Source organism: Rhineura floridana, chromosome 6 (genome assembly GCF_030035675.1).
Source record: "Rhineura floridana isolate rRhiFlo1 chromosome 6, rRhiFlo1.hap2, whole genome shotgun sequence".
In the NCBI taxonomy this organism is placed as follows: domain Eukaryota; kingdom Metazoa; phylum Chordata; class Lepidosauria; order Squamata; family Rhineuridae; genus Rhineura; species Rhineura floridana.
In genome coordinates, this window is record NC_084485.1 from 81201147 (window position 1) to 81219008 (window position 17862).

Below are 17862 nucleotides of genomic sequence, written 5' to 3' on the forward strand. Positions count from 1 at the left end.
TTGTGACAGTTTTAAAAAGATTGAGATCTGTAGTGGTTGATAGGACCAGAAAAATAAATACTCTTGGATGAAGTTAAAGGGTAACAGTGCTTGAGAAACAGTGCTTGATAAAAGACTGACCAAGGGGTTATGAGTAGTGCTGATGAGCAAATGGAGCTGAAAGCTATTGTTGAATTGCAAGCCTAGTTTTGCTTGTGGCACTTTGGAACAGGAACCTTTGTCACATTTGGAAAAGGTTAACAAGTTTGTCTGTGACTCCAACGGCTTTGTGGGTAATTGTGGGTTTTATGATATACATGCGCATACAATCCTGGTATGGCACCAACAGGTCATCACTAGTCAAGAAAGGATTTACCCAAGAATATTATTCTTTTTAGGATCAGTAAAGAATACACTTTGGCATTTTGAATTTAATGTTTTTAACAGCTTTCAGGGCAAGCTGGGGAAAGATATCTTTATGTATTGTGCTAGATATTTTATGTAAGTGTAGACATTCTGAATGGATAATAGGGTGGTGGTGTGACTTTTATTCACTGTAGATGTTAGCTGCTCAGATACAAGCACAAGGATATTCTTAGTTGTATGGACCTTAAGCAATGAATGCATGTGACATGAAGAGTTGTATCTAATGATGGCTTTTTGCTAGTGCCCAACTCACACGAGGCAGAGAAACAAATTTTCCTAAAGTCTGAATTTCTGTTGTACAGCGATGCTCCTTATAGGTGGGGCAGTATCAAGGGTCAAATCTCAAAGCTTATGAATATTTTACATATTTAAAAATGTTGAGTTCAGTTCACTACCTAAGGCATGCCATTTTGTATTGTCTTGAACAGCCTTTCCCAACTAGTGGGCCACCAGATGTTGTTGGACCACAGCTCCCATCAGCCTCAGCCAGCATTGCCAATGGTCAGGAAAGATGGGAATTGTGGTCCAATGACATCTGGTGGCCCACTAGTTGGGAAAGGCTGGTCTAGAATAATGGGAACCTGTGCATTCTGCCAAGACTTGAAGGTTTGGAGAGACTTCTTCAAAGAGTGGCCTTTTTTTTAAATAACCCTGCTTCCTGTACCTACACTCTGGCTTTGCACTGCCTTTTCAAAGAAGTTATTATGCTATGACTGCTTAGATGCCCTTAAGCTTTATTAAAGATGGTGGTTCCAATATTTGTATAGGAGAAGATGGAGCCCATAGAAATGGAAGTGCAGTTGCCATAGTAACTGTGATCCTGTGAGATCGCTCTATTTCCTTACTACTTTTAAGCTTAAAAAATGTTTCCCATGATTTATTATGTAGTGGTGGTATGGATAATACAGGATCAGTTTGTTTTTAAAACCAAAGTGCTCTGCTGAAAAAGCAATCATTTTACATAAGGTACATATGTAACAGGTTACAATTGTTGTGTGGCCAATATTCTTTCTGTATTAGTCAATAAAACCTTGAAAATGGGGAAATAAAGGCAGTTATTGAGTTGTATCTAACAATACCTACCCATAAAATTTGTGAGGCTTGGTCCTTAATAGTACAGTATAGTAAGATGGAGTTGGTGGTGACAAAATGGGGCACAAAAAAGCAAAGCAACTTGTTTGTGTCACATACCAAGTGGCTGTTAAAAAATACTTCATTCTCCTCTGGCTAACAGACACATTAGGTGCTCAACCACAATACTTTTCATTAGAATATAAAGACATGCCCATGGATTGTGGGAGAGGCTAAGTGATTGGAAAGTAAACTCAGGAAACAATGGTGTGCCTGTGATAACAGAAATGTCAGCTCCCTCCATTCCCACACTGGCTGGTAAAAATTGTGATAATTGGTTAGACTTGCTCTGCAGATAACAGCTTCACAAGACGTGTAGATCTGTCATGTAACAGAAAAATAGTCTGACAAGAGATTCTTTGTTAATATTCACTTTCATTCTTATTGGAAAGTTAAAGTTTAAAATAGCATCTGGGATTCCTTTCTTGGTTCCTACAGTCCTACAGTGGCAGGGAGCATGTTAGATGCCAGATGCCCCTTAGGATGGTTTGATGCTATCCCATTATGATTTAAGATCCCCCCCCCTTTGCTGCTCTTAAGTATTTGAGGAAATGCTATTGGTAAAAGGATTAAGGTGGCACGGCTGGCACTTACTATATATGACCATCTTAATTCTTTTTCTTTATTCACAGGCCTCCAGAGTTAGCATCAAAGTATGCTAACATCTCAGAGGGTGTCTGCAAGCCTGGATATGCATCTGCACTCATGACTGCCATCTTCCCAAAGTAAGTGACCTGTTCCCTCAGGTTTGTGCATTACAGTCCTGTTCTTCTATCAAAATATTTCCCCGTTTGTGGTAGATGCTGCTTTGATGATGACTGAGATAGTATCATAATTCATGGATTCTTGGAGCTATGTGGCACTGTTCTTAGTGATGTAAAAATGATCAGGGATGTCTGTGTGCATGTGTGTGATGCACACAACTAAATAAATGTTTAACTCTTTAGAATGAAAGGTTAATCTTTCTTCCCTCTTGCTATGACATTGTAGATAGAAAATAGAGTAGGTAAAATAAAACAAGCTAAATTTTATGAAGCCATAATCAATGCCACTTAACATATTTTTGAAAGGTTTAAAACATTGCCTCTCCAAATAGTATCATGTCATTAAAAGTCACTAGCTAATTTGTGGGTAAAATCAGCACCTTTCATAGTCTAAAACTGCTCTAGAACAGGAGTACATAGGATCAGTACTTGTAAATTGCTGAATATAAATTTACATGCATGCACATTACTTGATTTCTTATTATGACTGCCATCCTTTGTGACTTTTAATAATGTGGAACTGTGCCTGAATAGTCATGTATTGTTTCTCCTCTCCCATTTCCTTTTCTTATATATCCCATCTTATTCGATTGGAAGTTGTGGTTGAGGAATTGTTTTATCCAAAGTTGATTGTCCATCACCAGGCCCAGCCCTATCATGAAATATTTGTCTCAAGTGGCAGATCATCAGAGATAGCCAAGTAGGAGGCAGTGTATGGTGGGACTTATTTCTGGATAAATGTGCCTAGAATTGCACTGATAAATAATCAGTTGTGCCCACAAGGCTGACCCTACCATTAGTCAGAGTGAAGGGGCTGCTGTGATGCCCCTGTAAATGTTGTACAGTAATTATGGTAAGTGTCAGTTTTGTAGGGTAAATGTAGTGAGTGAGAGGGGGGAGTACATGGGTTGGAATGTTGAAGAATACTGAGTTGTGATTGGCAGAGCGTCTGGGTGGTTGAAGGTACAAATGAGAGAATAACAGTTGGAGAGTGGTTGGTTGTTGTTGATTCTGGGTTTTGGAGAGGTGGATTTGTGTTTAGGTGGGTAGTGAGACAGGTTTTAGGACTAAGATATATAAAGAGAAAACTATTATGTGTAACCACATGCATGTTGACTGAACTTAAAGTAATCTGGTTTATTCCTTGTGTTAATAAATAAATAGTTTTGGTTTAACAACATGCCTGATCCTTGGCTGGGATATTACAGACCAGATCAAATACCAAAGCTGGGAACAGTATCAATGGTGGCAGCAGTGAAGGGATAGTGTAACAGCACCAGGTATCCAAAGCAACCCAGGGCTGTAATCTTTAAAGGCAGAAAGATACCGGGGGGTTGTGGCCTGTAAGTGCACCCAGTCACTACGTAGCAATCTGTGGAGGAGACTAAGGCACAGTCTCAGGGCAGTATTGTGTTAAAGAGTGTCAGGTGGTAGCGCCTAGTAGTGGGATTGTGAGAGACCTGTGCTGGGGCCAGTGAGAGATCTCTTACAAAACCAGACCCTGAGTAGGGGTCTGACAGTTGCCTCAGCTACCTAATTGTAGGTGTCGTGAAAAGGCAGAAAATAGTTATTTAATTTATTATTATTGTACATCCTTCTCCACATGATCACTTGATTCCTCGCTTGATTTTGCTGCCATCAAGTAGCTTGTGTGTGTGTGTATCAGACTTCTTTATAGTGAAATTTGGATCTCAGATAAAAATAAAAATATGTTGTAGTATGATGCTGCTGGTATTTCTTAAATATATGCATATATCTGACAGCATACAAGAGAATTTGCGAGCCAAAGGGAGGCACTGACTAATCTTTGACTTTAAGTATTGCTGTGTCCTTGTTCATTGAAAGGATCTTTCTTAACTGGAAGCCTTTGGTCATCTAAGAGTTCCATTGCTAAATAGCTTTTGACCTTTCTTTGGGAAGAAGGGTCTGGCTTTCAGCATTTAATACAAGGGTCTCCAGTCCTGTGGAATATGTCTGCGGTGTACAGGACACAATGTGACAAGTAATGAAGATTTTCTGCTCACAAACAAGCTGCAGTGTGCAAGGTCTGTCTGCTTGCAGTTTTCCAGTTCATTGTTTTGTAGAAAGAACAGAGAAAGCATTTGCAGCATGTTGATAACTGCTAGTCTGCCATTTAAAAAGGATCCAAGCTTATATAACTCATTTTGAAGTTGTTCCAGTAGTGTTTCTCAGTGCAAGTGTGTTGGGATATGACTCTCCACTTTAATGCAACAAAGTATGAATGCAGTTGGGTTTTATAGTGGGACTTCAGGACTATCCATGCAAAAAGTATGAGTTCACTGTACATCAGCAATGAATGATGTACAGATGTGTAGAATCAGAAGGTGGTGGTCACTTTTTTGTCCAATTTTGAGAACAATTTAGTAAATAGAAAAATGTGGTCTGATTGTACGAAAAAAGGCTCTAGGATTCTGCACTAAAATTTCATAGTCTTCAGAATCTAAATTCTTCAGTTAAGATAAACTAAATAGACTTTGAAAATATGCTTTTTTTTAGTAGGAAATGGTATTTAGTTTCTATAAGCAGGGGTGCTTATAGTGGGCCAGATCTTTATCTCCTCTCACCTTCATGGGGCCACTACCTGTCAATCATCTGATGTCATTAAGATGGCAGGTGAGTTATAGATGGGCAGGACTGTCAAAGCTGACCTGTGAGGGTTGGGGGAAGGGTTTGCTTTTCTAATGCATTCCCTGCAGGGAACATGCTGGCAAAGCAGCATTAAGCAGGATTGAACCCTCCGTTCATCATCTGATGAGCAGAGGGTTCAATCCTGCTGGCTGCAGGCATGTGCATCACCAGCATGTTTTCTTACAGGGAACATGCAGGTGAAGCAGCAACCAACAGGATTGGCCTCTGTGCTCATCCAGATGCCTCTGGCTGCCAAGGATTGCTTACCAGTCCATTCCCCATAGGGAATACACAGTGAAGCAAACCCCAGCAGGATTGAACCATTTGCTTACCAGCTGATGAGTGGAGGGTTCAGTCCTGCTGTGGTCAGTTTCATTAGTGTATTCCAGTGATGTCACCTGATGGACCTGTGGACATGGTTTGAAGGAAATGGCCTAGTGAGCCAACTTGGACCCCTGGTCCCCATCCCTGGATATAAGGGAATGGTATGGGATTGTTGGGTCTGCCTCATGGAAAATGTGAGAATGGAGGCCAGTAGATATGAAGGACAAGGCAACCTGGATGAGGATTAAGTCCAGAGGGTGGTAATGTAGCTATAGCCTCCTCCACATCTGGACTGGTTTTTATTTTATTGGCTACTCTCCTGGACAAGCAAAGGGGTTTTCCACATACCCAAGCCTCAGGCAGCTCTTACAGATCTTCAGATAAAGAGATGTGCATATTTAGGAAAGAGCTACAGAAGATCAAGAACAGTTGGAGAGCTGATGGCACATCACTAGCCGAGGATGTCTTGGTTCACAGACCTGAAAACCATGTCATTACAGGTGGTCTAGATATTCCAGTGTGTCAGGTGCTTCTTATTCATATCCATCTAAACAATCATTCCCAGCCACCTTGAATTCCATGACGGAGAAAATGTGGGATATAAATGTACTAAATGTGCCTTGAGTGTTTGCACCTTGGGTTGGGTCAGAGGGACAGACTAGGGATTCTGTTAGTGTACCCCCCACCCCGCTGCCTAACAGACTCCCTGACTGAGCTGACGGAGGTGGTCTTGGAGGTTTTGATGAGATCCCCTAGACTATTGGTCTTGGGTGATGTCAACATTCATGCCGAGGCCATCCTATCCGGGGTGGCTTAGGACTTCATGGTTTCCATGACAACCATGGGGCTGTCCCAACATACCACAGGCCCAACTCATGTAGCAGGTCACACTCTGGACCTGATTTTTATTACGGGACATGATGATAGTGATCTGTGTATAGGGAATCTTACATCTACACCTTTGTCATGGACAGATCACTGTTTGTTGAGGTTTAGACTCACAACGACCTTTCCCCTCTGCAAGGGTGGGGGACCTATTAAGATGGTCCGCCCCCAGAGGCTGCTGGATCCGGATGGTTTTCAAAAAGCCCTGGGGAGTTTTCCGGCTGATAAGGCTGGCGCTCACGTCGACACCCTGGCTGATCTGTGGAATGCGGAGATGACCCGAGCAGCTGACGTGATCGCACCTGTGCGCCCTCTCCGTTGTAGAGCTCAGTCAGCTCCATGGTATACCTTGGAGCTGAGGGTGATGAAACAATATAGGAGACGGCTTGAGTGCAGATGGAGGCGGACTCCTGACGAATGCAACCTTGCACTGGTGAATGCTTATAACAAGACGTACTTTGGGGCGGTGCGTGCAGCAAAGAAACAACATATCACTGCCTCTATTCAAGCCTCGATCTCTAGTCCGGCGGAGCTGTTTCAAACTGTCAGAGGACTTCTACACTCTGGCACTAAGGATGAGATGGAATCTTCTAAAGCTCGATGTGATGAATTTGCGAAGCATTTCCAGAATAAAATCTCTTGCATTCGCCAGGACTTAGACTCCAAACTTATAGCAGTGGAATCAACTGAGGTCTCCGGAGCACAGCCTGGTCATATTTTGTTGGATGAGTTTCAATTGGTACAGCTTGAGGACGTTGACAAGGTCCTTGGACAGGTGCGTGCAACCACTTCTGTGCTAGATCCTTGCCCCTCTTGGCTAATAAAAGCTAGCAGGGCTGGCACCGCCGGCTGGGCCAGGGAAGTGATTAATGCCTCACTAGGTGAGGGAGTGGTCCCACAATGCCTTAAGGCGGCGGTAGTGAGACCGCTTCTGAAAAAATCTTCCCTGGACCCAGATAATTTGAATAACTATAGGCCGGTAGCAAATGTGCCATTCCTGGGCAAGGTTCTGGAGAGGGTGGTTGCATCCCAGCTCCAGGCTCTCTTGGATGAGACCGATTATCTGGATCCATTTCAATCGGGGTTCAGGCCCGGTTTTGGTATGGAGACATCCTTGGTCGCCCTGTATGATGATTTGTGTCGAGAGAAAGACAGAGGGAGTGTAACTCTGTTGATTCTTCTTGATCTGTCAGCGGCTTTCGATACCATCGACCATGGTATCCTTCTGGAGAGGCTGGCGGATTTGGGAGTTGGAGGCACTGCTTGACAGTGGTTCCGCTCCTATCTGACAGATTGTCTTCAGAAAGTTGTGCTTAGGGAGCACTACTCAATACCCTGGGCACTCCAATATGGAGTTCCGCAGGGATCAGTTCTGTCCCCCATGCTCTTTAATATCTATATGAAGCCGCTGGGGACGATCATCAGGAGTTTTAGAGTGCGTTTTCATCAGTATGCTGATGATACACAGCTCTACTTCTCCTTTTCATCTTCTTCAGGTGAGGCTGTCAAGGTCCTAAACCGGTGCTTGGCCGCGATAATGGACTGGATGAGAGCGAACAAATTGAAGCTCAATCCAGATAAGACTGAGATGCTGTTAGTAAATGGATCCCCTGACCAGTTGGATGTTCGACCTGTTCTGGATGAGGTTACACTCCCCCTGAAGGAGCAGGTGCGTAGCTTGGGAGTCCTTTTGGACCCGTCCTTGTCACTTGAGGCGCATGTGGCCTCGGTGGCACGGAGTGCTTTTTACCAACTTAGGCTGGTGGCCCAGCTACGCCCATATCTGGACAGGGAACATCTTGCTTCAGTTGTCCATGCTGTGGTAACCTCAAGGTTGGACTACTGCAATGCACTATACGTGGGGCTGCCCTTGAAAACGGTTCGGAAACTACAGCTTGTGCAGAATGCGGCGGCCAGATTAATAACTGGGACCAAGCGGTCGCAACATGTGACACCAATTCTGGCCGGCCTGCACTGGCTGCCTATTCGTTTCCGGGCCCAATTCAAGGTGCTGGTTTTAACCTATAAAGCCTTACACGGCACGGGCCCACAATACCTGGTGGAACGTCTCTCCCGATATGAACCTACCCAGGCACTACGGTCAACATCGAAGGCCCTCCTCCGGGTGCCTACTCAAAAAGACGCCTGGAAGGTGATTACAAGAAAGAGGGCCTTCTCGGTAGCAGCCCCCGAACTATGGAACACCCTTCCTGACGAGGTACGCCTGGCGCCTACTTTATTATCTTTTCGGTGCCGGGTGAAAACCTTCCTCTTTACCCAGGCATTTTAAATCATTTTAAATCATTTTAACCTTTTAAATCTTAAAATTTTGTATCTTGTATCTTTGTATCTGTATTTGATATTATTTAAGTTGGCTGTGTTTTGTCTGCTTGTTTATTGTGTTTTTAAGGATTGTTTTAAAAATTGAAATGTAATTATATGTCGTATTGATTGTACACCGCCCAGAGAGCTTGCTACAGGCGGTATAGAAATCGAATAAAATAAAATAAATAAATACTAAAGAAGTTAGCTGCCTGAAAGGTGGCCAGCAACAACTTGAAGGTTTTGGTTACTCCAAGTATGTGCTTTCTGCTTGCAAGGCTCATCTAACAGGGTCTATATGCTACTACTAGCTTCTGCTTCAGAGGTTCTAGAATTTTCACAATCAGGATTGCACAAGAGATTCTGCATCATTCTCCTGAGATGCCACGTTTCTGATTCAGTATCTAGAAATGTGAAGGCCCAGAAATAAACTGGTAAAATTTGGGGGGAAACTGTTCCCTTCCCCCTTTTTAAGTTGTTTTTGTTTTTTTCTGAAAAATTGAAAATAATGAAGAAAAAATGGATTATGGAATGCTTTAGTTTAGCATGATGAATAAAATGTTTCATTGAATCTTGGTCCCCCCATTTTTCTCAGTTCTTTTTATAGGAATGGATGCTTTATGTCTGCTTGACACTGTGGAGGACTAGTGGAGACATAAATAATTTTCTTTGTTATTAATGTTGATGGTTTCTTCTGTTTTTTTAGTTGTTTTTTGCCTGCTCCTCATAAACTGGCAAAACAAAAGAGGTTCCTTACAGTTCAGGTGTTCCTTACAGTTCAGGATCTTGTAGATCCATTTGTTACCAAAAAAAGTAAAAAAAATTAAAAAGTAAATTCAATTTGTAATAATTGTTTGAATAAAATGTACTTTTAATATACCAAATACGATAATTTTATGCCAAATCAACTTGTACATAATTACATTTTATGTTCCTGAAGTAACAAAGTGACTTTCAATCTGTAAAAACTGCTAATATTGCATTTTTTCAATTTTTCCAAAACATTCCATTTTTTTCTGAAAAAATGGGAAAAAATGATTTTTTCCCCATGGCTTCAACATTTCTGGAAATAATACATCTCTATCAGTATCTATATTGAATTTGAGGAGCAAGGGATCCAGCAGTCCCTAAAAAGAGTAGTTCTGATGTATTCACTCTCCTGTGCACCTGGAATGTTAACACCATTTTGTAAGAACTAGTGGTAACTCCCTTTACACCTCTGGCATCCATTCCACTGAAAGAGCTCACCTTAAAGACTGTCTTCCTTTTGACCATAGCTATCTGTAGAGTTTCATTTCCTACCATCATAAGATTGGTACTACAACCCAACCCTGCTTTCACCCATTTTCCATAGATCTCAGTGTGTTTTTCCTATTTTTCTGTTCTAATTCTTCCCTCTTGGGAAAAGAAATGCAACATATTAGATATATACAAGGCTCTGAAATTCTTCTTAGGATGCAGAATGTTAGTCAAAGAGAGAACCTATTTATTTTCTTCATGAATTCCTTTCAGGGTAAAAAGATCCCTACTATGGTCTTATCTAGGCAACTCAAAGAATGCATCCCATTAGCTTGCATTTCTTGGGTAGGGAACCCTCCAGGGTATTATGACCCATTCCCTCAGAGTAGCAGCAACTTCAACCAGCGTTGGGGTTTGAATTCTGGGTGAGGAAATCGGTAGAGCAGCCACTTCAGTGTCAGTTCATAATTTAATGAGGCACTATAAGACTGATAACATGCTCATTTACAGGTCCCACTTCTGAAAGGTGTGTACTGCAGAGTATTCTGGAAGGTTGAATTTTTGAGGGAAGTCGTACACAAGATGAAACTGGAAGTTTTGCCTTTTTTGTAAATTTCTTGTTCTTGATGGGCAGAAGGCAGACTGGTTCATCTGTTATTGGAGTCCGTCTCTATTGTCTGATTTAGGACAGTTAGACACCTGGGGATGTTCCTCTGTCCTGTCCCTTCACTTTTCTTCCTCTGTTCTTAATTGCATGTTAACAAGTTTGCTAAGTTACTGCTAGGTTGGTAAATGCTTGGAGCACATTGCTTATGCAAAGTTTGTGGGAGCCCATCTTTCCAGAAGAAGACCAAAATGGAGGAATACCCTTTCTGTGGCCAAGAATAGGGACAATCCTAGTCTGCCCCATGTCCAGATAAGGCAAAATTCCTGTTTTTCAGCGGTGGGTGCTCAGTTAGGTGAACTGTAAGGCTGCTGCTCCATTCTAGCAGTGACATTTGTTCTTAATGATAGATGCGTATGTGCTGGACAAGATGAATGGTGCATAATATCTGTCATAGCAGGGCAATATAGGTAATAGTAGTTTTGGTGAAGCTACTATAGGGTGAGTTATTATTTTAATTATTACATTTTAGAAGCTGTCAAGTGTATTTGGTATCACCTTTAAATTAAAAGCTGGAGCATTTCAAAGAGATGTATATGTAATGTTTCTGTGTTGCTTTCTTCACACTTTTTCATCATGTGCCTGTGACAGCTTCATAAAACATAATCTGTTTTCTCCAGTTCAGCTTCAGCAAGTATCCTTTTAAACCACAAGACAGCAGTCCTGTTGCTGTAAACCCCCTGTTAAATTCAAAGGCTCCAGGTTTCCTTGCAGATTAATTTAGCTCTCCACTGAGCCAGCAGTATCTGCTCCAGCTATTAATTCTTTCGGTTAAAATGAGATTATCAGCTTAATACTTTTGCCCCTCTTACCAAAGCCTTTGAAATCTTAAAAGGGAGGGAAGATGTGCCCATTCATGACCTAGTCTGATTTGATAGTTTTCTAGTGGCTATGTTGCATTGTAATCTTTGTATGACCCTTGCTCCCTCCCTCCCCCTTTTTGTGATTCTAGGACTGGTATCTTGTGCCATTCTGCCTTCTGCAAGATGGTCTGATGGGAGGATTGAATTAACAGTGATACTCCCTCAAGTAATTAGTGAACTATATTCTTATTTGATGTGTGTGGCAGTGGGAGAGCCAGGAAATATAAAATACTATATTTTTCTGGTTGACAAATTAGTGGAGATTAATAGTTTTACTGTTAATAGTTAATAGTTTTGCTGTTTAACATCTATATGAGGCCCTTGGGAGTGGTCATTAGGAGATTTGGGGCAAAGCTTCAGCAGTACACTGATGATACCCAGCTCCATTTTTCTGTACATCAGAATCGGGAGAGGCCGTGCAAGCCCTGGACTGCTGCCTGGACTCAGTGGTGGGCTGGATGAGGGCCAGTAAACTGACTCTGAATCCTAGCAAGACAGAGTCGCTGTGGGTTGGTGGTTCCCAAGTACAGATAATTGGTCAGGTGCCTGCTTTGAATGAGGTCATACTCCCTCTGAAAGAACAGGCCTGTAGTCTCAGGGTGCTCTTGGATCCATCTTTGTCACTAGAGGCCCAGGTGACCTCAGCGGCTAGGAGTGCCTTTTACTGGCTATGGCTGGAAAGACAGCTGTGGCTGTTTCTGGACCGGGATAACCTGATCACTGTTGTGCACGCACTGGTAACCTCCAGGCTCAATTACTGTAATGCACTCTATGTATGGGGCTGCCTTTGAGGTTGGTCTGGAAGCTGCAGCTGGTGCAAAATACAGCAGGGAGACTGCTCACTGGGGCAGGGTATCGCTAACATGTCACCCTGCTGCTGAATGAATTGCACTTGCTATCTATTAGCTACCAGGCTAAGTTAAAATGCTGGTTTTGGTGTACAAACCCCTATGTAGCTCGGGACCAGGATACCTAAAAGACCGTCTTACCCCTTATATACAGTACCCAGTTGATCACTGCGCTCTACAGGTGAGGGCCTCCTGCAGATGCCATCTTATCAGGAGGTCCTTTCCTCGAAACAGTGGACCTTTAGTGTAGTGGCACCTACCCTTTGGAATTCCCTCCCCTTAAATATTAGACAGGCACCATCTGTGTTATCTTTTCTGCACCTCCTGAAGAGCTTCCCTTTCCAACAAGCCTTTTAAGTTGAGACCTTATCCCAGTCTGCATCTGTGTTGGAATTGCTTTTTAAGATGTATTTAAAGCTTTTTTAAAAGATGTTTTTAGTTTTGTTTTAATATATTTTAAAGTCTGTTTTTATGGTTTTAGAGTGTTTTTTTGTGCTTTTGTTTGCCGCCCTTGGCTCCTACTGGGCGGAAGGGCAGGATATGAAAAATAAATAAATAGTAATAAAAATTCTGTTGGTTCATAGAAGAGGAAAAATGAGACAGTACCTTTTTATATTGACCAACTAAAATGCTATAAAGATTCTTTTCAGTTGCATAAAGCTCTCCCTTGGTATGATAAAGGTTAAACAAATTGATATTGTTTTTCATGGTGCTGTTGTTTATCTAGTTTTGCCAGGATGGTCCTTACACAGTGTTGGCAGACTGTTTTAATACCAAGGTAGAAGAAATCTATTAAACATACACTTAACTCAAATACAAATAGTCCATGCTGTTAAAAGGTTCATGTTGTATAGAAGGTAGTAAACAGTGGTGAGCACAGCCGTGGCACAGAAGCGCTCCATTTGGAAATGCACGTCTCCATCTCTAACACCATTCAGGCCTTCCAAAACCCTTGGAAAGCAGACTGGAAAAAGCTAAGCTCCTGTACTCTTACATGTTCCATAATGGACAGTAATTCAGAGTGAAAGTGTTCCTAACATAGAGCAAGTCCTATAGGGGCATTATACCTGTTACCATAAGAGCCCTGCTGGGGTGACTGGTTGTCAAACCCACACATGTGACTTTTTTCTCTTTCAGCAACCATCCCATCTAGCCACTGTGCTTCTGACATCTATGATTGGTTTTTGAGGCTGCAGGTGGCAGGCAGGCAAGGTGGGAAAAGGACAAATGCCACATGATGTGTCTGATTCCTGCATATTTTTTTGTTGCTAAGTGCTTAGGGAATTATTCTGTGGAGCTAATAGTGTGTGTTTGAGCTTCCTCTTTTTTGGCCTTGATAATGACTACTTTTTGTCAGGCATGTAAATGGTATGTGGGGATGCTGTTCTACCTCTCCTCCTGTTGGGGCTTGAACTCCTATCTCTAGGTTCCCAATCCTGTGCTAGGTGGCTCTCTCCTTGTTCCCACCTCAGCACATCTACTCTGCTTCACAGGAATGATGCACATATAATATATAATACTCAACAACCAGGGTACTGATGCAAATGCAGAAAAACAGCAGTTTTTCCAAGAAGGGGATTGAAAAAGGACTGGATGGTGGGGGAGAATCCACTGAATTATCAGCAGATTCAAAGTGCAGGTTCAACTTAGCACTTTGACAGACTTAGCTATGACATTTGTTGGGAAACATGACCCAGTCTCATTCACACTACACAGACAGAAGATTATGGGATGTTCCTGGCCATGGTCAAGGGATGTGTGGGTCCTAGAAAGAACATGCATAGCCGTGGCAAATTGGCCACTCTGCTGGTGGACATTTTATGGGGATGGTACAGGACTGACTGCTGTTGGAGAGTGGTTGAAATACAGGTGGAGGAAGACAGAGGAAATTGGGATGGTAAAATGGAAGAAATAGATTTGTGGTGAAGAGCTGAAACTGCAAGTATTGTATGGATTGTGGATCCAGCCTTGCTGGATCAGGCCAAAGACCCATCTAGTCCTGTCCTCACAGTGACCAATACATACTGGTGGGAAGCCTGCAAACAGGACCTAAGTACAACAGCACTCTCCGCACTTTCGATTCCCAGCAACTTTTTTTCTGAGGCATATTGTCTTCGACAGTGGAGGTAGAACATGGGCTTTGTGACTAGTAGCCATTGATAGCCTTACCCTCCATGAATTTGTCTAATCCTTTTTTAAAGCCATCTAACTGTCAGTTGCCATCATCATCTCTCCAGCTTCTGTGGAATCCTGATTTGTAACTCCACCAGCATGACTCCTGAATATGGGTGTAATTAAAAAGGCATGAATTGCTAGAGAGAGCCTCTGGACACTTGCAGCGGTTCATGAATCATTTTCTCTCCCCCTTCCCAAATAACCAGCTAATTACTAAATAAAATATATCAGCTTTCAAGCTGATTAGCCCAACTCTAGGTTAACGGGTGGCAGATTGTTTTATTCCCCATAACCTTTTATCATGATGAAGTGTGATGTTGCTGTCGCCACCAAAGCAATGTGAGTGGGTGAACAAAGAATTCTATCCCTGCTCCATTCTCCACCGTCCGTACCAAAAGAGGCCTGCTGAGCCCAGTGCTGCTGTTGCTAACAGACAACAGTAGGTAGATGGACAGGCTAGCAAAGGAATGCCCACTCAAATGCTGAATGGCCTCCAACCATCACCTCTTTCTCACAGAATGGCCGCCCCTCCTTTATCTGATTGACGTCCAAAATGGAAGAGAGGGCATCTAATCAGAAGTTAATGGCAAAAAAGGATGTGCTTACATTGCAAGAAGTAGGTAGGCCCAAAATGAGGAGGAACTGGGTGCAGTGAAGGGGAGAAAAAAGTCTTCCTCCTCCTTTTGCTTGAATACCATGGGTCCTTCCATGGGTGCCAGAATGGGTCTTCATGGGAACACCTGTGCCTGTGGGTGCCACATTTGCACCCCTGTCCAGCCAAATAAAAAGGAACTTACAGAGGAGATTGGATTTTTTTACCTCCTCCTGAGCATTACTCACAATTTTGCCTTCTTTATTCAGCACTCAAAACCTATTAAGTGATTCTAAGCACATACTGAAAAATGTATACTATGCAAATGTATACAATTTATTATTTTGTTCAGCACTGGGATATAAGAAGGAGGGGTTTTTTAGTATAAAGAATATAGACAAGCTCTGTGAACAGGTGCAGGATATCTGATACTTGGGAAAGCTGGGTTCTGGTTGCAATTGCTCTCTGGCAATTCTAAGATGCTCCTTCTCTGGAAATGTTATAGTACTGTATATGGATGTTCTCAGAAGTGCCTATCATGGCCTTTGTTTAGTCTGGAGAGCATATACCAAAGCAGATACTATTAAGGACTTTTATTAGGCTTTCCACTGACACTTGTGGTCATAACTGAGAAATTTGCAAATAACAGTGACACAAGGCAGTGATGGCTACCTTGAGGTGAAGTCATGACTTGGAATAGAATTTTCTCAACTTCTGGGCCGTCGTCTCCTATACTGAAGACACATTTCCTCCCTTTTAGTGCTTAATGCTAATAGCTTCCGTTGTTAATCTCTGTGTTCAGTCAAACTAATCACATCAAATCCCCAGATGAAAGATACAATTATAGCTGGACACATTCAACATATGCCATGTTGTTTTATGTTTTATGTGTGAAATGGATGTTCACACTAGGGATGGGGGGGAATATCCACTAAATTGGATTTAGTACCAAATTCTGACTGAATTTGACAGTCTGCTATCTTTTCGGACTGGCACTGATTTCTTGCGGCGGGCTGTGGCAGCAATCAGTATGGATTTTTTGTGGCGGAGTGCAGCTGCAATTGGCATGGATTTTTTTTCTGAATTTCCCCCCAAATTTTATGTAATTAACTTTGTAATTCCCCCTCTAGGATGCACACCTTAACATTGTGAGGGGGTTTGAGAGTGTTGAAGAAGCTAAGAGCAATGCCGTCAGGAGTCTAGACCAAGAGGCTAGACTCCTAGCAGGGGCACCCAAGGCGGAATGGTCAAAGCTGAAATACCAGACTAAGATGCATCCAAACTCAGAGGAAGGCAATGGTAAACCACCTCTGAATATCTCTTACCACGAAAACCCTATGAACAGAGTATCCAAAATGCAACACGAGATAGTGCTGGAAGATGAGACCCCCCAGGTCAGAAGGCACTCACCGAGCTACTGGGGAAGAACAAAGTACAAGTAGTGCTGTGACTAATGACGCAGTTGGGTCAAAGCCGAAAGGAAGCCCAGAGGCTGATGCGCACAGATGCGAAAAGAGAGTCTGGAGTTGTACGACACACACAATCGGAACATGGAATGTGAGAAGCATGAACCAGGGAAAGTTAGAAATTGTCAAGCAAGAAATGGAACGTATCAACATTACAATACTTGGTGTGAGCGAACTAAAATGGACGGGAATGGGACATTTTCAATCAGGCAACTACAAAATATTTTATGCAAGAAATGAGAAATTAAGAAGAAATGGGGTTGCTTTAATAGTGAGAAGTGATGTAGCAAGAGCAATTAGGAGCTACAACGCAAGGTCTGAGCAAGTTATATCAGTGAGATTAAATGGGAAACCTATCAACATAACCATCATCCAAGTCTGCTCCAACGGCAAATGCAGAAGAGAAATTGGAGAGATTTTACGCAGAAGTACAGGAAGAAATTGATCACACACCAAAACAAGATATGATGATAATCATGTGGGACTGGAATGCAAAAGTAGGGAACAGAGAAGAACTAGGAATTGTGGGGAAATGGGGCTTAGGTGACAGAAATGAATCAGGAGAAAGACTTATTGAATTCTGTGAAGCCAATGATTTGTTTCTTGCCAACACATTTTTTGAGCAACCAAAAAGGCGACTGTATACGTGGACATCACCAGATGGTCAATATAGGAATCAAATTGATTATATAATTGGTAGTAGAAGATGGAGAAGTTCCATACTTTCTGCAAAAACAAGACCAGGAGCAGACTGCGGTACAAGTCATGAACTCGTATCGAAAATCAGAGTAAAGCTAAAGAAGAACAACAAAGCAATCATAAAGCCAAAATACAATTTAAATAACATCCCAGAAGCATATAAAGATCAAATAAGGAACAGGTTTGCGGCTTTAAACTTAGTTGACAGAGAACAGAAGAACTATGGACTGAAGTCAGGGACATTATCAGGGAAGAATGCAAAAAGACAATACCTCTAGTTAAAAAGAGAGAAAGACCTCAATGGATGACTGAAGAAACTCTTAAAATGGTTAAAGAGAGAAGGAAAGCAAAAGCAAAAGGAGATAGAAACACAGTCAGAACCCTAAATGCAACAATACAGCGACTAGTATGTAGGGACAAAGAGAACTATTACAATAGTTACTGTATAGAAATAGAAGAGGACAACAAAAAGGGTAGAACAAGAGCCCTGTTCCAAAAGATCAGAGAAATAAAAGGGAAATTTAAACCAAGTGTAGGGATGTTGAATAATCCACAGGGGAACACACACTGACTGACCGAGATGAAATAAACAGAAGCTTAAAGCAATACACTGAAGAACTCTATAAAAGAGAAGATAGGATGACAGATTCATTCACGAAGGAACTGTATGATGAAGAACCAGAAATTTTAGAATGCGAGATGAAAGCTGCTCTTAAAATACTTGGAAGAAACAAATCACCAGGAATAGAGGGCATACCAATAGAGTTGCTACAAGCTACTGAGACTGAATCTGTCCAAATTTTGACAAAAATCTGTCAAGAAATATGGAAAACTAA

General features: G+C 42.1%; 1 protein-coding gene across 12 annotated transcripts in view; it reads left to right on the forward strand.

Annotated features, from left to right (window-relative positions):
• ST3GAL3 (ST3 beta-galactoside alpha-2,3-sialyltransferase 3) overlaps nucleotides 1-17862 on the forward strand; it is a 362121-nt gene that overhangs the window by 131576 nt on the left and 212683 nt on the right. For all 12 annotated transcript variants that reach the window (XR_009763520.1, XM_061632682.1, XM_061632687.1 and 9 more), the window contains one exon: nucleotides 2169-2261. Coding sequence is in view for 11 of the 12 variants with exons in the window: in XM_061632682.1 (XP_061488666.1) it covers nucleotides 2169-2261 (93 nt within the window). In the remaining variant the exon portion in view is untranslated. The remainder of the gene's footprint in view (nucleotides 1-2168; nucleotides 2262-17862) is intronic.